General features: G+C 44.0%; 1 protein-coding gene and 3 long non-coding RNA genes across 4 annotated transcripts; 2 read left to right on the forward strand and 2 right to left on the reverse strand.

Annotated features, from left to right (window-relative positions):
* On the forward strand, window positions 1-1,556 carry LOC137482548 (uncharacterized). The gene is made up of 2 exons (XR_011004124.1): window positions 1-436; window positions 497-1,556. It is a non-coding gene; the product is annotated as an uncharacterized lncRNA (long non-coding RNA).
* On the reverse strand, window positions 1,010-6,372 carry VMA21 (vacuolar ATPase assembly factor VMA21). The gene is made up of 3 exons (XM_068204942.1): window positions 6,242-6,372; window positions 4,567-4,676; window positions 1,010-3,054 (listed from the first exon to the last, which is right to left on the reverse strand). The coding sequence occupies exons 1-3, from the start codon at window positions 6,349-6,351 to the stop codon at window positions 2,912-2,914; spliced, it is 363 nt and encodes a 120-aa protein (XP_068061043.1). The 5' UTR covers window positions 6,352-6,372; the 3' UTR covers window positions 1,010-2,911.
* Window positions 6,373-7,471: 1,099 nt separating this feature from the next.
* LOC137482549 (uncharacterized) lies at window positions 7,472-10,185 on the forward strand. Its single transcript, XR_011004125.1, has 2 exons — window positions 7,472-7,513; window positions 8,337-10,185. It is a non-coding gene; the product is annotated as an uncharacterized lncRNA (long non-coding RNA).
* LOC137482550 (uncharacterized) lies at window positions 8,319-21,392 on the reverse strand. Its single transcript, XR_011004126.1, has 3 exons — window positions 21,178-21,392; window positions 10,641-10,680; window positions 8,319-8,457 (listed from the first exon to the last, which is right to left on the reverse strand). It is a non-coding gene; the product is annotated as an uncharacterized lncRNA (long non-coding RNA).
* Between the last annotated feature and the right edge of the window lie 617 nt (window positions 21,393-22,009).

The following is a 22,009-nucleotide window of genomic DNA, read 5'->3' on the forward strand; positions in this document are numbered from 1 at the left end:
GGAAATTAATTTATTACCCATCAAATCAGAGTAGGGTGATGCGAAATAAAACACCTTCCCCCCCAGCACTCCCTTCTTCCCAGGTTCAACTTTACTCCCAAGTTCTCTACCTCCCCCACAGTGGCACAGGGGGACAGGGAGTGGATGTTGTGGTCAGCTCTTCACACATTACTCCTGCCCTCCTTCCTCCTCAGGAGAGTCCCTTACAAACTGCTCTAGTGTGGGTTCCTTGCACAGGGTGCACTTTCAGGAACAGACTGCTCCAGTGTGGCTCCCCACTGCTGGCAAGGAGGGAGGGAAGAGAATGCGCCCCTGGGCTGCAAGGGGACAACCCTCCACGGGCTATTTTCATTGCACCCTTTACGTGAGGGATTCTTCGCACTCAGAAGCACAGGCAGCATCAAAACAGCACCTGGCTCTGGCTGTGCAGACTCAGGTGGTGCCTCTTTTCTCTGTGCAGACTCAGGTGGTGCCTCTTTTCTCTGTGCAGACTCAGGTGGTGCCTCTTTTCTCACCAGGAATGTTGTGGTGAATCAAAGCATTACCTTCAAAGTTCTTCCAATGGATGGATTAATGCTCAGCTCATTACCCCCAACTGCTGAGACATTACAGTGCCTGCACATACAGCAGAGGTCAAACTTGTCAGATTTTTTTAACTCAACAGTTATAATAAGGAATTATTTCCCTGTTATTAACTTTGTGTCTAGGGATTCTGCTACATGAAACACAAAACAGACATAGCACAGAACCCAGCTAATAGGGCATAGCAGGTGTGTTCCTCTTGAAGTCAACATCTTAGACTTCTGTAATATTCATTTTTTCTGCCACTGACTTCTAGTACCAAATAAACTTAAACTTCTTTATTTCATAAATGTAACTCTTAATTTTTTCTCCACCGTGAATAAATTTTAAAAGAAAAAAAAAAAAAGTTAAGCTATTGAATGGCCCTATATATTTGCTTTAGGCTGTACTCTACATGTGGAATATTAAAGACATTATTCACAAAGTGTTCAGCACATATCGTTTACTGGATCTTGTATTGCAGGGTAGGTCTTTATTAAAAGGCAGTATTTGTTCCACAACATACACTTCACACACTGGAGAACAGGAATCCAATATGCCCATGTACAAACTAACTTTGCACTTCACGTACTCTGAGAAGATTCTCCAGTTTGCCAGCAGCAACCTGACAAGGGGGCTCTGGATGAGAAAAGGTAAAGTGACGGAAACAAGGTGTAAAAACTGATTTGCATTAGTGTGCCATGGTGCATATGCTTGTGCACACCTGGGACTGGGGTGGACAAGACAAGAATGAGGCTTGGGGACACAGTTCTCAAGCCACTGCGCACAGATAACCAATTTTTGCCTCATTTATACCTAAGTTTTATCACAGACACATGCAGCACCAAAACCATGCCAAGCCCCATATTAAGTAAAAAACTTCCAAGAAAGGCTAAACTAAGACAGTAAACTGTAAAATTCAAATTAACAGAATGACCTCAAGTACAACTGCTTAACAGCCATTATCAGGGTGAAGAAAGTTTGCCTTGCTGGAACTTTAGGAAAATGTTTCAGCCAGAGATTAAAAAGCTTGCTAACAACAGCACAAAAGTGGAATGAAATTCATGTTATCTTACAGCACAAAAATCTCACTAAAGTTTGACTACAGGAAGTTCTACGCACAACCAAGGAAAAAAGAAAACAATCATCATATTGTATCATTTCACAGTGCACAAGTAAGTAGTTATGAAGAGAAGTCAGTTTTCCATGTGGTCATTTTTGTGCCCTCTGCTTCAAAAAGGACACCATGTGCAGACAATGACAGCTTGTTTTCTCTTGCTCCTTCCCCTCCAGCCATTACAGCAGCTTATGACTATTACTGACACTGCTCTACCATAGGAAATCCAACTGCACACTTCAGCAAATATCAAGGAGATACATACCTGTCTAAAGACATACAAAAAATAAGCTATGCCCTTTCCTTTGCATTATCAGGATAAACTGCAGAAGAGGAGAAAGGTGAGGAATGCGTGATACCAGTCCTCCCAAAAGGAAATTAAAGATTGAATTTTACACTGCAATAAAAAATATATTTGAAAAAAAATTATACTTCACATTAGTAAGACATCACCTGAGTATCTAAACAATTCTGGTTTTGAAATTATTTCTAAACACAGAAATAGGTTAATTATGCCTATCCCACTGTGCTGGTTTGGGCTGGGATAGAGGTGGTTTTCTTCATAATAGCTACCATGGGGCTATGGTTTGAATTTGTACTCAAAACCAACACACTTACGTGTGCAGCTTTTGTTTTACCTATTAAACTGTCTTAATCTTGACACGTGAGTTTTCCCTCTTTGCTTTCCTGATTTCCCCACTCATCCCACTGAGGGGTCACAGTGAGTGAGCAGCTGCATGGTGCCCAATTCCTGGCTGGAGTTAAACCACAACACATATAAATCAGGAAACTATTTACAGCAAAGTGAAATTCCATCTTTTATACTGTAGCTGCATAGTAAGTAATGTAGCTTTTTTAGACAGCAATTTAATTCCTTGAAAATGTAATGTTTGCTTCATGCCAATATTATTTTCAGAGCAAGCCAGAAAAATACTAGGCATGGCAAAAGTAGCTACAGGAGTTTTCAAAAAATATATAATTATTCCACTTTAATTGCAAGTTAAGGCCTCCTCAGCTCAACACAGTAGAAGCTGGCTAAAGAACAACTTCCATCACCATTACAGAAAACACCAGTACACAGTCAAGATGAGCACAAGTCTTATTTTAACCACAACTGAGGCACCAGCCTCCCCTTTGTGCATGTGTATTACACATTTGGAAAAATGCTTTTCCTTCAGCTCACAGAAAAACTGATTTACAGTCTGTGGACATCAGACACCGACGATCTTCACTTTAGTCCTGTTTGCCTTCGCGCCACTGCCGTGAACCCTCATTCCAGGCTACATAAACAAAGAGAGCAAGTACCACATGGACAGTGACTACAGCAACTATGGCAGCATAAAAATAGCTGTCTCTGTCAGACATTCCCAAGGAACCTGAGAAAACAAAGAAAGTAAAGAATATTAGTTATGAGCTAGGAACTCTGACATGTCAGGTCACAATTCTCCCTGAAGACCAAAGTTACATTTACTCCTGTATCAAAAGTTTGAGTTCAAAACAATTCACCGTGAGCTCAAAACAATTCAGGAGAGAATTCACTGTGACAGTTAAAGGCCTTGAAACTATTTCCGGAGCAAACAACACTACAGTATTCAATATTTAACATAAAATAACCTAGATGTGACGTCAACAGCTTAGAGTTCTACAACATTCACTTTTTCTGACAGTACCTTCCAGCACCAAACCAACCTCAACATCCTTTTTTCCTAAATGCAACTCATTGTGGGGGAATAAAATGGGGGAGGGAGGTGGGAGGAAGAAGGGGGAGAATTCTGTAATAATTTGACACTAAAACAGGAGAAAACAGTAGAAGAACAATTAAGTTTAGAAGACTATTACCTTCTGTATTTAGACTATAAAACAATAATGCCCCACCAGTTAAGATACATTAATGCATCTCATATAAAACAAGCTTTCAAATACTGAAAGAACCAAACACTGAAATATTGTTTCCCTTAATTGATTTAAAAAACCCAACAAAGTCTCCCCAAAAGCAAACAAAACCTACACATTACAGTACTCCAAAATCATCACCCTGCAAAGACAATCCTTTCAGTGCCAAGACACTTGGCAGATCCTTTCAGATCTTGTCATTAACTGACACAGTGAAGTTAAAGCTCAGCTTGCTACACCTCAAACTAAGAAAAAAAAGCTAAAAAGGATCTTGAAAGTTACTTAACAACCTCTGAACCTTCATGTACTACATACAGCAGTATACACCAAAGGAGAATCGTCTCAGAACAACTCGGTTACACACTTGTGAACTGCATAAAGCAGCTGCTTTCTCCCTTCCTCCTCCCCACTTCCGAAGGAGATAACTTCCTAGAACTGCAGGAGGTAAGTATTAAAGCCTTGCAGAATCAGGACTACAACATGGCTGCTTGTTCAAACAAATAGCCATAATCTCTCTTTTTATTTTTTTAATTAAAAGAAAGCTCCACAAGCAACCACATTCAATATCTGAAAATGCATATAACTTGTTTAAATGTGCATATGTTTCAAAAAGCAAAATATAAACCTCAGAAACAACATTATTCTGTCTCAAACACATGACTAGTTTGCAATACCTGCAGGAAACATATCTCTGATGATTCTGACAAAAGTCTTCTGCAGGGTAGTGTTAAAAACCCTTTGGGGAAGGGGAACAATGCACATCTATACAATATAAACCATTGTATAATAAACAGCAGATTTTGGATTGCAGACCACAATGCAGAGAAAGATACATTAACCATTTATATAATTTTCTGTTCTAACTAGATATTACAGGACTTTTGTCTATATATGGAAACAAATATTCAAAACAGGAAGAACAAAGATGCTATTAGAGGATTGTGCTTCTCCTCTATTTTAGTAATAATAATGCTATTTGGCAGAAACAAAATTACCTTCAAATACATAAGCCTTTGATGAAAAATATAGCCCAACGGGTAATGTAATCATTAGAGCTGTGAAGAACAGAAGCGTTCTTAGAGTTGATGTTAATGAACCCTCATTTCTGAAATAAATAAGAGAAGTTACACACAAAAGAAAGTCACAATATATATGCCTGAAAAAGGACAAGAACTTGTTCCAAACAGAAGCTGATTAGTTCTCAAGAACTGAGTAAGTGTATTGTTTGGAAGCAATAAAGACTTGAAGTACGCATTTGTTGGCTGCAATAAAAATGAGAGTATTCAAAACAATGTAATGATTCTGTCAGTATAAGCTCACAAACAAAATTAAAAACAAACTTTAAACTTTTCCCTGTTACTGCTTTGCAAGCATTATAACATAGGGGGCTTATGATAATAGGTTTATCAGTACATTGCTGCATAATTATTAAGTATCTTATATTAGTTACACATGTACATGTCATATGACAGTATCCTGCATTAAAACTTGCCAAGTTCCCTTTTTTTTTTAAAGTAACTCCAAGTCCAGGAAAATGACAAATCCTACAGGCTGGTATAGAAAGGGAAGTACACCGAATGAATTTAACAGTTTACTACTCCAAGTTCCTTTTTATTAGGTCTTCTTCCTCTATTTAAAAATAATTTCTCAGTTTTTAACTAAGAGAGCCGAATAAGTGTAGTAACAGTCACAACACAGAGCCACTACACCAAAGCTTTGTCTTCACAGACCTAAACCTAGAAGACCTTTTACAAGAGAAGGCTTATAAAAGTTTATGTACTTGGTAGGTTCTCCTTGAACTTGACCTGCTCGAACAGGTGTTGTGTTTACAAAACACCACATACACCCTGGTTCTGTGTGCTTCCACCAGTTCTCACTCACTCTGCCTGGCTAACTACATTATTTTATGCTGAAGTAAATATGCAAGCCAGGCAATACCCTTCTGACTTTCAAAGATTGCCTCATTCAAAGACATGGCTCCTTAGGGCATTGAAAAAAAAAAAGTGTTTTTCTTTGAAAAAAAAGTGGAAATGGGGAAAAAATTATTTCATCCTCTGACAGTTATGTGCAGCCATGCACAGCTTCTACACTGCAGCCAGCAGCACTGCTGGCTGCTCATGTACTGCCATACATTTAGGCAGCATATTAAGCAGCTTTAAAAAAGCAAAACATCCGAATTCTTCTCCTTTACTGGCGTTTGCCTGAAGGACTGTCAGGGTGGAGCACAAAACTGCATTCAAAATTTCCCTAGGGAAATTAGAAACCATTCTATCAACACTTACCCACAGAAGAGTAAGATGACCACCAGCTTACTATCAAAGTTAAAAACTCCAGTGCTGACAAATACTTTTCTTACACTGACACACTCTCATCGCTTCCCTACGCGGCAAAAACAAACATTCGTGTATAAACTCAGCCTAGCTCGGCACGTTTCCCCGAGGCCGGCAGCCTCCACGCTCGGGACTCGGGGTGGCCCAGGGTTAAGCAGCGTGACCAAGGCAAACCGGGGGCCCTCCTCCACCCGCTCGGGCTCCTCCTGGCCCGAGCTGCCGCTCCCTCCCGCCCCGCAGCCGCTCTTCCCCGGCTGCCCCGTGGCTGCAGCCCCACGCGGGCTGATGGTGCCGGGCCCTCCCGCCCCCGGGCCCTTCTCCCGCCCGCCCCGGGACTCACGGCCTGAACTCGGCCACCGGCACGGCGCTCACGGGCCCCGGCCCGAACCGCTCCATCGCCGCCCCGCCGCCGCCTCGGGCCCGCCGGAAGCCGCCGCAATGGCCGCGCATGCGCGGGAAGCGGCGCCGCCGTCGCCATAGCAACCCTGGGGCTGGCGCGGCCTAGCGGTGGGCGGTGAGTACTGCAGGCGGGCCGCCCCGCTGGGCGGAGGGACGGGCATGGAGGGACAGAGGGACGGACAGACTGAGGAGTGGAGGGATGGAGGGACAGAGGGACGGAGAGACTGAGGGGTGGAGGGATGGAGGGACAGAGGGACGGAGAGACTGAGGGGTGGAGGGATGGAGGGACGGAGAGACTGAGGGACGGAGGGATGGAGGGACAGAGGGACGGACAGACTGAGGGGTGGAGGGATGGAGGGACAGAGGGACGGAGAGACTGAGGGGTGGAGGGATGGAGGGACAGAGGGACGGAGAGACTGAGGGGTGGAGGGATGGAGGGACGGAGAGACTGAGGGACGGAGGGATGGAGGGACAGAGGGACTGAGGGGTGGAGGGATGGAGGGACGGAGGGACGGAGGGACGGAGGGACAGAGGGATGGAGGGACGGAGGGACGGAGGGACAGAGGGACGGAGAGACTGAGGGACGGAGGGATGGAGGGACAGAGGGACGGAGGGACAGAGGGACAGAGGGATGGAGGGACAGAGGGACGGAGGGACGGAGGGGTGGAGGGAAGAAGGGACAGAGGGGTGGAGGGAAGAAGGGACAGAGGGGTGGAGGGACGAAGGGACAGAGGGATGGAGGGAAGAAAGGGCAGAGGGATGGAGGGAAGAAAGGGCAGAGGGATGGAGGGACAGAGGGGTGGAGGGACAGAGGAATGGAGGGAAGAAGGGACAAGGTGGATGGAGGGACAGAGGGGTAGAGGGACAGAGGGATGGAGGAAATGAGGAATGGAGGGATGCAGGAATGAAGGGACAGAGAGATGGAGGGAAGAAGGGACAAGGTGGATGGAGGGACAGAGGGGTAGAGGGACAGAGGGATGGAGGAAATGAGGAATGGAGGGATGCAGGAATGAAGGGACAGAGAGATGGAGGAATGAAGGGACAGAGGGATGGGGTGATGGGGGGCCAGAGAGATGTGGCATTGGAGGGCAGCCTGGGACCCGGACCACAGCAGCAGCTTCAGCTGGGCTTCAGCAAAGTCTCTATAGGGAAAACTACCCTGAGCAGGTTCACTGCCAGCTGGGAACAGTGGTGCCATCTGTGCCGCTTAGAGGTGCTTTCCGTGAGGGATATGGAGAGTGTTTGTGTATGGCAAAACTGCTGTCAGATGTCTTGGGTGAAGGTTGAGGCTTTCCAGGAAATGGCCGTGGTCTCGGAGCAAATAAAACCTATGGTATTGAGATGTTTTGATGAACTCATCAGTACAAAACACTTCAAATTAAATAACACAGGCCCAAGACATTCTCTGAAAGGGAGACTGCAAATTGTCTCTACGTCATCCTGTTAGGAGGGAGGCTTGTTCACTCAAAGGTTTTCTGCTCTCCTGACACTAAATTGAAATTCCTTCTCCAGCTAAAGAAAAAAAATCTGGTCAAAATCTGAAAGAAACCATCCTCATCATAACTAACAGGAGCTGCAAATGAGAGTCCAAGGACTGCTGCAGCATTCACTCTCCTCCAGCCTGATGAGCACTAAGCATTTCCAAGGTTACGCTCTGTTCATGCTATTCATTCACATTCCTGCTGAAGCTACTCCACTTAAATACTCACCAAAGGATGGACTTGAACCCAGCTCTTCAACAGAAGCCCAGAATGTTACAGCCTCTGCTGTGCAATCAATCTCATTTGCAGGGGAACTAATTGTTGCTACTCAATGAACAGCTTTTACAGGAAATAAAGCCTTGCAAGCTTCCAAACAAAAGCTCTGGAAGCTGTTTAATTAACGTTGCCATTTAATTGAATCTCATATACCACAGTAATAACATATTTGCCCCTTTTATGGTAAAATCATGTTGTTATCTTGCCACTCAGCCATGCCAAACCTTAATTGTGTGAGTCACTAACTCCACATGACTCCTTCCTCATCTTTTCCTGCAGGGTGCAGCCAACCAGCATTCCTGCAACCTCTGCCCTGCTCCTTGCTGCAGTGCCATACAGCACATGGCATGGCAGAGTGGCCTCTTCTTTCCCTCCTGAGCCACCATGGCATCCTGCTACCCTGGAAGAGAAGAAATATGAGATGGTTGCTTTCCTTGCAATCAGTGAGATGAGGAAATAAGCATTTTGGTTTTGGTAGTTCCTGCTGTGATCTTGCCTCTCAGAGTTTACTCAGAGTGAGTTTCCTTCACCTGGGTAGGAGGACACTAAATGGGCACCAGCAGCTTTAGTGGAAGGCAAGGAGCAGCACTGTCTGCAGCACTGATTTTCTACACTCTGATTACAAATACTGAGGCGTTTTGTTTTCTCCAACATGCGTGAGAAAGAAAGTGAATTTTGTTAAAAGCACTTTTTTCCCCAGCAGTGAACATAGCTCAGCTGGCAGCTCCCTCGTGTTTGTTAAGATGCAGCACAGTTCAAACTGTTCAGCACTTACGGGGTCAGGTCTGGCTCTTGGGGTCATGCTTTCACTGTAACCCAACCAATTTTATGTTCTTTTAAAACAGAAGAGCCCTCCTGGTCTTTGAATCCACTGCTACCTGAGCCAGCAAAGTGGCAGCTTGCATGAGGGGGTCAGAAGGGGGCTAGCAATGACCAGGGAGGGCCTTTGTAGCCCCTACTCAGTTGGGTGGGGATGCAAGGTAGGTTTGCTGTGTAACTCAAGCTTAAAATTTCCAAATAGTTGTTCAAAACACCTAATAAAATTTCAGTTAGCCAATCCCAACTTTCAACCAAAATGTGGGAGCAGGTTTTGTTTACTTATAAACAAGTAAAGCAATTACAAATAATTTTAGAAAATCAATGAAGTTAATTTAGAGTTAAGATAAAAATTTGATCACTGAAAAATTATGAATGTGGGTACAGAGAACATCTAATCACTAGAGGATGTTCTTTCCACTTTTGGTTTGACTTTCTTGATTGTTTCCCCAGTAGGAAAAGCAATAACATAAGAAAGTTTAATAACAGAACAACAAAATAAGGAAATATAAAAGTGGAATAAGTCTCACATCATATAAACTTACCATAAAGATGCATATCAAGGATTAGGAAGTAGCAAGTCATTTAAGGCTGAACAATCCAAATCATTAACTTTTAATATAAAGTTACTTCATATCTCACCACACTGATGTTTTTATCTCCTAGAATAATAACAATTTTGCTGAATGACTTCCTGCATATCAGCTGCTTTTCTTTTGTGAGCACATAAAGGAAATACAAAAGTGTTAGAAAAATTTTGCAATTGTGAAAGACAAAAAAAGCCTTTTATTTGCATTTCTGTATTAGCTAAAAGACCTAGAGTATACAAAGTTTTGTCTGTTTCAAATTTTATACATCAGGTATTCTGAAATTTCAGGCAGACCACAGACCTGTCTTACTTCTGGACTATAGAGCAAATATAAAACTTGCCCTTAAGCAGAAACTGTGCTGCAAGCACAAGAAGCTGCCAGCTGTGGGACTAAATATCTGCTATTCTAAGACTTTATCCTCAACATTTGCCAGGAGATGCTTGAAGAATATTAAAAACACAGGCAGCCCCTGCTTTTCTTTGTCTCAACGGTGCAGAAGAGGCAGTAAGGTCCCTGTTAAAGCAATACCATCTAGTGGCAGATGCAGAAAGAGAATCCAATCCCCCAGTAGGAGCAGAGCTGGAAAGGTGAAAGCTGAAAAGACGTTATTTAAAAACAAACCCACCTGCTTGAGAGTATTTTTTTCTCATTACTTGTTTCCATGGTAATGTATCAAAAAGGATGATATACAAATAAATATTTATCTCTTCTGTGAACCTCTACACCCCAGAAAAGATGTTTCATGAAAGATGAAATGATGGATTGGCTAACTCTGGAATGCTCCATGATAGTCCAGGCTGAAAGCCCAACAACCACAGAGCATGTTACACAGTTGGCCACCCATCTTCTGTGGGAATAGAACCACAGTGACATTAATGCTTGATATGGCAAAGAAAGTATTTATCTGGGCATTACAGGGCTATAATCCCTGTTACTACACATCCCAAGATAAGTTAGAGCAAAGAGCTCAGACACCCCTATTAGCAAACGGAACTTGGAAGTCCCACAGTGTAATTTTCACCTCTCTCTAGTACTGCTGTCATTTTGCAATGAAAACACGGGGCTGCTGATGGAAGTGGCTGCCTTCCACATGCATTGTGTAATCCATGTGGCACCTACATAAACAGAGTGGGAAAGACTTCATTCCCACAGCTGATATAGGTCAACCACTACTTACCAATTTCAGGTGAAACTCTAGATACTGAAGGAAACAGACACTTTTTCTGTAGAGGCAAATGTAAACAAAGTCTTACAAATTATATGCAGTTTAACCAGTATGTGACATTCTATACCCCTGCCCAGACAAGAGGTGCTGACTACAAAGTGGGTAGTATCAAATTTTTTTTGCAGGTTGGAGTGGGTACTTTTCCAAAAACTAGTGTGTGTTAGCACAAACGCACCAAAAACAAATCCCCTTCCCATTGCTATTTGGGCTTTATTTAGCTGTGGAAAATGCAGAAGGTTTTTGTGAAGATGGAGAGTTATAGGGGTGGTGTTTCTGATGGCCTTGTCCTCAGCCAGTGATGGGTTCATCTTGTTGCCAGGTGACATTGACTTTTTCTGACAAAGGGGAAGCTTCTGGTATCTTCCCAGCCTCCACCAAAACCTTGCCACAAAACCCAATACAGTACAGAATAATTTAAACTCTAATACAGTGGCCATTAATTTAAAAACAGCCATGACAATTACCTTTGACATTAACAGGAATATCCAATACATGAAAGGAAACTCACAGCCTAAAGGAGACCACAACAAAGCTCTTGAAACAGAAGGAATGTTGGTAAGGCATGACAGGAGTTTCAGTGGGGTCTTTAACTAGTGGACTCTTTACATTTCATGGCCACAGTTTCTGTTTTTGAGCTCCCTAGCCATGACCTCATTCCACTAGTTCATGGGCTGTTTTCATTGCACCCGTTACCTGACAGATTGTTCCCACTCCGAAGCGCAGAAACATCAAACCAGCACCTGGATCTGGCTGTGCAGACTCAGACTTTTCTCACCAGGAATGTTGTTATGGATCAAAGCATTATCTTCAAAGATCTTCCAATGGATGGACTAAGGCTCAGCTCATTACCCCCAGCTGCTGAGACAATATAGTGGCTATATTTATCCTCTTGCCATAAGTGTAACTCTCTTTGTGGAACAGAAAAAGGGGGTGGGTGGACTGTGGATAATTCTCTAAATTATTTGCCACTATAGGAGGATAAAAGAGTACAATGACAAATAAATATAGAGAAAATCTACCCATTCATTTGCTGAAAGTCTGTTCCTTGATTTCAAGTTGATCACATGGGCAAAAATGTCACATCTGACTAATTTCACACTAGATGATTGGATAAAATTTCACATTATTGTTTTATTGAGGCAGACCACAAACACTTTCCACCTTAGCCAAAATGGTCACAAAAATGAGATTACTTTCTAGTTAACAACAGAAATTTTTAAAGAAAAAAATATTCAACAAAGTCAGAACCATTGGACTGCTCTAAGAGCCCAGGAAAACCATGAAAACCTGGGGGTGCTTCTACTTTTATATGCAAACACAGAAGCACTAAACCGTTCATCGAGGGTTATGTGGCATCTTCTGCATTTATTCTGTGTTTGGTGTTTGTCTTCCTTACCTGACTCTCTGAGGAATTTCCCTGAACCTATACTACAAAACCAATTAGGGTTGAGGCACAGGCATGAGCTCTACCTGCCACCATCCCTATTCCCCCTTTTCTGGCTTGCTCCTGGAGTGGATTTGTCCAGCAGCAGCCAGTGCTCTGCAGGCTCTGAGTGGGGACAGCTGGGCAGCACCAGGTCCCAGCTGGTGACAGAGAAAAAAACCCTGTTCTCCTTCTGAGTTCACAGGCACCACTGGAAGCAAGAGTGGCTAGAGCAAATGCAACTAGGCAATAACTTGTATCAGCAGACCAGGCTTTGGGGTTGGCACATTAACCTCTAGACCAGGGCTCAGTGCACTGGGAGTAGTAGGGGAAGAGTGATCCCTCAGTCACAATAGTAGGAGATTGTGCAACAAACATTGAATGCATTCCTCAACTCCACCCATACAAATAAACTGGAAAAGCTGTTGTTCCCTGGACAGATCTAAAGACACATTTTACAGAGTACAGAAACATCCATGGATTTTATGGCTTGCATACTGTCTCCTCATAAAAGGATGCTGTTTAATGCAATGGGAACTGTAATACTTTATGCCTACTAGCTCTGGGCTAACAGCCCTTTTCCTACAAAGGATTTCCTCAGCAGCAGAATTGCCCTTAGCTGTTCCTTGCTTGCAGGTGAGAAGAAACAGGAAGAAATTCGGTCTCCAGTAAGTTCTTCAGTAAGGGCTGGTGTGAAGCATTCTCCTATTCTTTAGAAGGGCCTGGTGTGAAGAATTCCCCTTTGACTTTCAGATCAATATTCGTGGAGAATAAGAGGGAAAGGATCCTTTGCAGAGGCAGGGTCATAGCCATGCCCATGTGCTTTCCTTTTGTTGTAGAAGAAAATTCCTGGCAGTCAGGTTGACCAAGTGGTTACATTACCACCTTCCTCAGCACTTGGGGTCAGATGAAAACAGGGTGATGCTGTTTGCAGACAGAAAGCAGAAAGTTTTGGTTCAGAAAGAAGATTGATAGATATGAACACATACATACACATGTACTTTAAACCAGTAATAAGAAAGACAGTGCTTGAGAGTAAATAATACTATAGTACAACAATTAGTGATACTACTATATGACTGCATTGTGTGGGAGGATTTAAAAACCTGTCAGTCCTAAAAGTGAAGAATTTCTGATGAGCTTCACAACATCATTTACATGAAAATTGCTTTGCCTTCTCACCGCTCCTGAAAATCTTTATTTTATTTTCATTGCAGCTGACACAAAAAATAGCCCTTGTTCATCCTGTGTCCAGAGATCCAGCACACTGGGCCATCCACACAACAAAATTTATGCTTTTATAAAATTACCAGCTTTTCCACCATGCTGTTACATACTAACCCATCCATTGGTATTATAGTGATGTTATTTGCATTCTCCAGCAAAATGAATGGTAATACACTTATAGCCACACAGGATACCAGCAGCTTAGGATGTAAGCCAGACTTAATTAACAGAGTAACTAAATTTTAACTGACGCTGTGGCTTCAGTTCTGTTCTTTGCATCTGGCATCTTCACTAACTAATAAAATTGTCCAAGGTCAGCCTCAGTGACAGGAGTTATTTGTTTGGATCCAGTACTCACCCAAAAGACATCTGAATCCAACCAGAGCCTTAGTATGGCTTTCAGGTGAATGAACACTGCTCAAAGAACACCATGAATATATAGATTTAATTTACTGAGTAGCATGCTTCATATTTTCTCCACCAAGAAGGATGGAGAGCTGCAAGTCAGGCTTCTCTTTGCCCAGCTTTCCTGCTATGCACAAGGAGAAGAAAGTCGCCAGGAGATGCTGCAGAGTGAATCAACAGGCAGCCTCACTCAGGGAAGGCTCTCAGTGAAGTGCTTTGCTTTTTTATCCAAAGCACCCATGACAGCTTTGCTCTGGGAAAATGGGGAGTGCAGCATGTGTCACTGAGCAGCAGTCGCTGTACAACTGTATAATCAAATATCTATGAGGATGGTTCATTTCTACACCTTAAAAATGCAAATAGAGATCTGTTTTGTCTTTTACCACAGGAAGGATATGGAATATGAAAATCTGGAGCTTTGGAGATTTTCATATCTGAAGATATCAAAAAGATAGGAGAAAGTCACTCATCCCTCTGCTACCAGAACTGGTGATCCTCTTCTTAGGCATGTGGAAACCCTGCCTGAAGCTCCTCTGAGACCTCACCAGGAACACAAGTTACAGCCTTTAAAACTCACATGGGAAAACAGCTGAAGCTTTTGAAGGTCTTCAGGACTTAGGCTTAATTTTTTTCTGATTTTTTTACATAAACTAGCAATGAGGAGACAAAAAACTCAAGCCTGCTACTGAAGACCCCTTGGTGAACATAGGGACAGATAGGGATTCTTGGAGTGGCTCTCTAGCAGGCAGTGCTAGAGAGGTCTGCTCTAGACTTGCTCTAGACCTAGCAGGTCTGCTTCACAGACCCTGGCTGGATGGGATGCAGTCACAGGGAGACACGAAGGAGGCAAAGCACCCTGTGAGCTGCAGAGAGCTGTGTTTCTCAGCCTTTCCTTTTTACAGGACGGCCCCTCCTTTCAGACTTCATATTACCTCTAGTCTTTTCAGCACACAGGCAAACACATCAGTGCGCCTCTAATTGGTCTGCATGTAGGCACTTGTGTGTTGTGAGACGCTGCTGAAGAACAGAGAGCCTTGGAGGACCTGAAGGTGCAGAAGTCTGGGCAGGGTTCTATTTCTTTCCACTGTCATAACTTTCCATTACCTCATGTCTCTGCCCCATGACTGCCCTCCTCCCACATGCACACATTCCTGTTCTCTGTGTGAAAATGAGAAAACACCACTTCCCCTCTGTCAGGCTTTTCACCGTTTCACCAAAGGATTGCATCCCCTTCTTCTCCCTCATCCCGAGCTGAACTGGCTGCTTCAGTAGTAGTGGCAGGCCCACAGTAGTTATCCATTTGGTGCTGCATGAAAGGTCTCTGCTCAATCATCCCCTCATGGCAAAATTGATAGACAATTACTAACATTGCTAATTAAGCATGTTGAAAAATATAAAACACTAAAAGCTCTGCTTCAAGGCTGCAGCAAGTGTCATATACTGATTACATAGAGGACAGGACATGAGCATGGGAGCATTAGTTCCAGGCCAGGTGACAGATGTTCCTGTTTTACTGGCATCCACCAATGATACAGCAATCATTCTTTAAATAAATAGTATTCACATTTCATTGAATCTCGCTACGTCTCTCTTGCCAGAAGATGTTTCATTTGCTGGTCTTTCCCTTGCTTTTTACTGTTTCTGCTGAGGTTAGTAGGAATTTGGCCTTTAATGAAATGTCATGTTAAGACATGTTAACTGTTGCACACAGAGTGTCTATTCTTGTGGCCAATTCTTCAGCTTAGAAGGACACCTGAGAATTATTCTGATATATTAGAAAATGGATAAGTATGATGTAACTGTGATTACCTGTAAACTCAGTTAATGATTAGGGTGTTCTTTTCACTGCTATGGCAAAACTGTGATCTTTCCCCTGGGATCATTAACTAGTAAATACTTATGAGATAACTTTATGTGCTGACTCTGCTGCTGATGTGCTTCTGAATATGCATCACACAGAGACAGCAGCTTCCCTGTCAGCTGGCCTGGAGCTGGTTTTCCTCTTATTTGAAGGCAATTAGTGTTTGATCATATATTTCCACTCATCAGCTCCCCAGCAAGCATGGAGCAGGGTGCCTTCACTCACAGTTTGAGTTCCCCAGCCCTTTCTCTATATTAGGCATTCAGAAACTGCATGCTTTTAGGTTTACCTCTTCTATAAAGGATAATGCATAATGCCACAGGGTCAGCCTTTTTTTACCCCCTTTCATGCCACATGTGAAGGCTGCAATGCCCCACTCCTTCCCAGAGCACAACATTGTTCATGGGTTTTCCTCCCACCTGAGAAGCTTCATGGGACATAAACAATGCAAAGCCTCCTGAGGAGCTGGAAAACAAGGTCCTCCTCAGACAACCTCACTAAAGTCCTTTCTGTGTAGTTCAACACAAGAAACCATACCAGAAACTTGCGCTGTCAGCATCCCAAGCCTTACTCTGATTAACTGTAGGTCACTACTGCCTGCAAAGAAGCTGCCCAGCAGACAGCAGAGCTCTCAGCCTGAGCTTGGAGGGGCACGGTGGTGCCTGGCTGCTGTGCCCAGCTGCTGCTCTTCCCTTCCTCCCTGTAAGCAATGCCTCCACTGAGGGGGAACTGCAAGTGCCCTGAGCCTGCTTCCCAGCCCTGGATGTCACAGCTCCTTTCACCACAGGGATGAGGATCAGTGAACCAGAGTGAATCGCACCAAATGAGGCTTAACTCGAGGTAAGCCTGAGTTTATTTAGAATTGCAGAATCATTAAGGTTGAAAAAACCCTCTAAGACCAGCAAGTCCAACCATTAACCCAACACTGCCAGGTCCTTGAGTAAACCATGCACCACATCTGCACATTTTTTAACACTTCCAGGCATGGCAATTCCATTACTTTCCTGGGCAGCCTCTTCCAAAGCCCTTTCACTGAAGAAATTTAATCAGGTTAAGCTCGAGAAGACGCCTGATGAAAAGCGGATGCTTCTAAGAGCCTCGTGTCCAGTGCCATCGCAAAGAGGAGTCACCTCTGCCTGCCGAAAACACCAAATCCTTTTTGCACTTAGCAGGCTCAGTCCCTGCTGGTGCCAGCACTGCCGCACATCCGAGGACAAAGTCCTTCTCTCCCCGCCGCTCCCGAGCAGGGCTGGGGGAGACGGCACCGTCTGGGGCTCCTGCAGGAGCCGCCGATTTCCCGGAATCCTGCCCGGGAGCTGCCAGGCTCCGGCCGCTCCCGGGCAGGCAGCAGCCCCTAGATGGAGCTGCGCAGCAGGGAATGAGCACCCGGCACCGTCCCAGCCAGCCACCCTGTCCGCGACCCCCGTCTGCGGGCTCCCGTGCTCAGCATCACTGTGCTGAGCCCCCCCGGTCGGGCCTGGGGCGCCGGGAAAGCTCAGCCTACCCGACAGCCCTGGAAGGAGGGCTGCGTCTGGAGGTTCAACTCTGTTTCATTAAATCACGTTTTAAGCCTTTTCTAGAGGCTGGCTGCACTTTCCTGAAATTATTTCAGTATAGAAGGAATCATAGCTGAGCCCTCATCAAAGAAGTTTATTTCTGGCTGTTAAAGGGAGCTGTTAGTTTACTTGCATAATATTTTATAACCCAGCATCTATTTCTCATTTCCAGCCTGCAGCTTTGTAGTCCTTACATGCTCTGCTCATCAGTGAGCTGTGAGATACCTGAACAGAGGCTCAAACCACACCAGCACCTGTGAGGACCCAGCAGCAGAGTCCCCAGCACACGGCTGTCCTTGCACTGGGGCTGTCCTTGCACTGGGACCACTGGTGCACATCACAGCCCTTCCTGCAGCAGACCTGGGGCGGGCTCAGGGGTGCAATGAAAGGCTGGACATGAGCTCAGAAAGAGCAGGACCTGGTGATGCTCACACCAATCCAGACTTCAGTATAGGTAATTGCCCTAAAGTTCTGTCTAAATGATGACTTTTATTACGTGTTTTGCTGGGTTACAAATACTTTTTTTATGAAGTTAATGCTATATAGCAGAAATCACAGACTGAGCTCTGAAGAATCTACATAAACACTTTTCATCAGGCCAGAGTCTGACCTAAAGGGTATGAAAACAGAGAAAAATGCTGTTGCCTTGGGTGAACACTGGCAGGTTGCTACAACTACACTGTGGGGGAAAACTGTACTCTGCATGAGCTGTGTGAGAGCAGCCAGCCTGAAGGTGACAATTTCCCAAGACAGAATATCTCATCTACCCAGAGACTAGGTCAGGTGTAAACACCTTTCTCCTTTGATACAGAAAAGCATAATTACAGTTCCTGAAGCTGCTCTGGGAAGAACACTGATAACTTTTCCCTGCAAAGAAAATGAAGCTCACAGGAATGCCTTGTTCTTCTCCCTTTCATCCATAAAATGATGGCCAGGAACTCCCTCAGATATGTATTTTTTCACTCAGCACATGCCACTTCTGATCAGTTGGGCTAGATCCATCCACAAAAGATGCTGAACAGTTGGTGTTTAGCCCACACAAAATCCCATCCACATCCACAAAACAAGGTTTTCCTTTACTTTTCTCACCTACAGGATTTGATTCAGCTGGTATTTTCAGAGCATACAGAAGCCAGAGAAGCAACTATTGTCCTCAGCTCATTTACAGAGTTTCAGTGGTTGTGCGGTCATCCCAGACTGAGGGGAAATGGGCTTTACTTCTGGGATACACCTTTAAAGGTTTATTCAGGTTTGCCTCCCAGGGGACTGCCCCCAACTCTCTAGCAACAAATGAGTCTGGGGTGGCTACTTTCTTAGTCTGTTGATTTTACATAATGACAAGTCCTTATTGCTTTCAAACTTCTAGCGTTTCACACAACCCCCAAACTAATCTCCAACACACTTAAAGGGTTTTTTTTGAGAAATAAGATTCATCTTACAAGTGTGAATGTCTAAACATCACTCAGCATGCAGTAACATCTTCTCAGCCCTGCCTGGTGTCACAGGCACCCCAGCCCAGTGTAGTGAGCTCTAGGACGAGAGCAGAGCAGGGCGTTGTAGGGGATGGTTGCACATCTGAATGGAACACAGTAGAAACCACTCCTGAAAACAGAAAAAGCAGGATGTGTTATCTGCTAGTGAGGGAAATAAAGCCTTACTTTTAATCCCCACTATATGGTGGTTGTGAATTTTTTCATAATCGCAAGTAAACAAGGTGTTGTCATGCCTCACTCAACACACCATGCCCCAAAATACCTCGGCTTGCTCCTCTCACAACAGGCAAAAAACCATGGTGTTCTGCAACTTGGGTTTTAATTTTGCAGCCTCATATCCCTGTACAAGTCTGGGCTGGTTTTATGAATTCTGATGATGTGTTGCAGCCTAATGTGGCAGCCTGATAGATGCAGACTGAAGGAAGGGAAGGGGGGATTTAATAACCCTGGCCTGGGCACTGAGCTGGTAATGAAGAAGGGTTGTTATTAGTCATTTACATAACATAAAAGGAGATCCAGATCTAGGCTTAATAAATTCTTCCTCGTATAGAATAACACAGTTATAGCCATTTCTATAAAAATGTCAAAGCCTTTATGTGAAGTAAGTGTTCCTTCAGAGCATAAAATACAGTCCTACAACTCAATAAAATCACTTGTATCACTACACTGATTTCTTTGAAGTGTCACTAAAAAGGGCAGGGTTATGAACTGAAGCATCATTCTTTTTCTCACCTGGTATGTGAGACAGCACAATGATAAGAAGGGCTCAGTTAGGGTGCAAGAACTAAACTGGGGACACTGAGGAGCAAGCGTAGAGAAGCAAAGCCCTGGGTATGCATCTACTCTAAAATCACACTGTCTTTTCTGTTTAGGTGATGTTTTGGCCCTGAGAAACTCATCGCCCCAAATTAGGAGGTAACAATTGGCTCAGTGGTGGTCAAACCCCCAGGCAATGGGAGGTGGTTGGATTGGGCAGCCAGGCAGCAAACGACAACCCAGCACTGTGCAGTTTGTTTTGGTACCAGGCACAGCTTGCAGAAAGCAGATTCAGGTTGTCAAAGACAACTGGTGATGCTCTCTATGGAAAAAAAAAAAACATACTGCAGCAGTGGGGAAGGTGCAGCTGCGAGCAGCCTGACAGTGGGGAGATGGAGGTGGTGTTACAGGAGCCTCAGCCACTTGCTCCATGTATTTTCCTGACTGGCATTGTCCCCTTGGAGAGCTGCACATGCCCCATGCCTGGGTCAGTGTCTGTGAGTTGGTGCACAGTGCTCTGGTCCCTCCCAGCACCGCAATACGGAACATTGTTTATGGCTGTGCAGAGACATGCAGTAAAATATATATTTACTGCTCTACATAGTCCTGAGTGGAGAACAAGCCTTTCATCCTTATGATGTAGGCACCTCTCAAAGCATTGATCCTGCCACAGAGCAGTGCCTCAGGGCTGTTTGCTTGAAAGTCCTAAACTTGGACTGGTCTAAGAGAGACAAGCTCATTGAAAAGCAATGTGAAATTCAAGTCCTTTCACAAACTGTGAATGTTAAATTCGTGTTCCAGGCAGCTTTAAAAGCATCTGTGCACCTTCATTTTAAAAATAAAATTGCGACAGCTCACACCAAGCAAAGGTGTTTTTCAGGGCTCACACTGACCATGCTGCACCTCTACAGCCTGGAAGCACTCTGAACTCAGCATGTCTGGACAGAAACATTTGAGGTATCAACTTTGCACCCTTGGCTCTTCCAATCAGCATTTTCCCCTGAGGGCATCTTCTAAAACCCATGGAGCTTCTGGGCAACAAGCATACATATTCATTAAAACAATCTTTTATTAACTTTGTTAGAAAAAACTTTTACCAAGGGGAAAAATAGACTACCTGTAATTTTAAAAGTAATTTTCTCTAGTCCCATCAGTTATTCTCAGAGGTAATATTACTCCAATAGCAACAAGATTCTCCTGCACTACTACAGAGCCTTTCCTCCCCAAGTGCTTTTAAACCTGCTTCACCCTTCTCTGTCCCCCAGAATTTCAGCAGAGTTTCAGGCCACACAAGGGGAACACGGTTATCTCATCCAGCTCACAGCCAAGGCCCATGGCTGGGATGTGACCAACTGGAGAACAAGTCATGTTTTTGTTTGGAAAGGGGTAAACTGAGCCCAGCTGTCTGCCATGCATAGAGGCCTGTTTCTACATTCACAAATATTCAGACATCATGAGGGATTTGGGTTGCAGTTCTGCAAGATGTGAGAAATTTGTTTTTAGGCTCAGAGCACTTGATCAAAAACATCAGAGTCACACAATACAGCCCAGCAGTCAGGTACCAACCCGACCAACCAACTCAGATCTGCTCCAGACTTTCCACGGAGTGACTTTAGGGCAGAAATTTCCACCCCAGGTGGAACACCAGATGTGCTCCTGTAGCCAGCACAAAGCACACAAGCTAGCACACTCTAGCATGGCTATGCCTGTGTGCCGACACTTGACCCCGGAAAATGTTCAGGCAGATGGAATCACATGGATCCAGTACTTAATCAACTGAAATTGTCCAACATTCTCAGTTCTGCTCCCATGCACCACACAGAATATCATGCATTGCTGTCTGCTCATTTGGCTGAGTTTAGGCAACCTGAGGAGTAACAGTCCTCAGGTTATTTGACACAAATTATCCCATTCTACAAAATGCTGTGAGTCAATGTGGAGATTTTCAGGCTATCCCAAAGCTTGGAAAAACTTCATAGGCAAATTGCATGATTCCACTGAAATCCACACTCCTGACTTCACTGAAGGATGTTGAACTAGTAATCCTCTCTCTTGCTTTTTTAAAGAATATGCTTAAAACCACACAAACACATGTATGTAACATACAGCTGTGATTAGCAGATATCCTTTGCAAGAAAAGAGCAGAATACAGCCAGTTACATACATACCAACTCCCACATGCATATAAGACATTCTTCTTGAAGGGGAAATTATGGTACATGGGGTGAATAAATCATCCCAGGCATATTTGGGGATGTCCTACACTCCCTCACCACTCCCTCAGGAAACAGAATGTGGAGAAGCTAAAATAAATTGGAGAGATGAGCAGTAATTTATTTTCCCGTCTAGAAAAGATAATTTAACTACTCAATTAAACATTGCCTAAAGCCATACTATTAGAGTTGCATATCCCATCTGTAATACAGATGGATTTTGCTCTCTTATTACTGGTCTTCATGCTGTCTGGTACTTAAAAATTCTGGTTTAATTAGATGACACCTTCCACAAATGCCGAGCTATTGGCACATAATTCAAGCAGTATCTAGGAATTTTTGCCATCCAAGAAACCTTCTGTAGGAATCTTACGTTCTCATATCTCT

The sequence above is a fragment of the Anomalospiza imberbis genome, chromosome 14 (genome assembly GCF_031753505.1).
Source record: "Anomalospiza imberbis isolate Cuckoo-Finch-1a 21T00152 chromosome 14, ASM3175350v1, whole genome shotgun sequence".
NCBI classification, from domain to species: Eukaryota; Metazoa; Chordata; class Aves; order Passeriformes; family Viduidae; genus Anomalospiza; species Anomalospiza imberbis.

Coding starts and splice junctions, on each gene's coding strand:
- VMA21 (XM_068204942.1), bottom strand. CDS start 6,351: ATGCGCGGCCATTGCGGCGGCTTCCGGCGGGCCCGAGGCGGCGGCGGG. Junction 4,677..6,241: donor CCGGTGGCCGAGTTCAGGCC/GTGAGTCCCGGG, acceptor TATTTATTTCAG/AAATGAGGGTTCATTAACAT. Junction 3,055..4,566: donor AAAGGCTTATGTATTTGAAG/GTAATTTTGTTT, acceptor TTGTTTTCTCAG/GTTCCTTGGGAATGTCTGAC.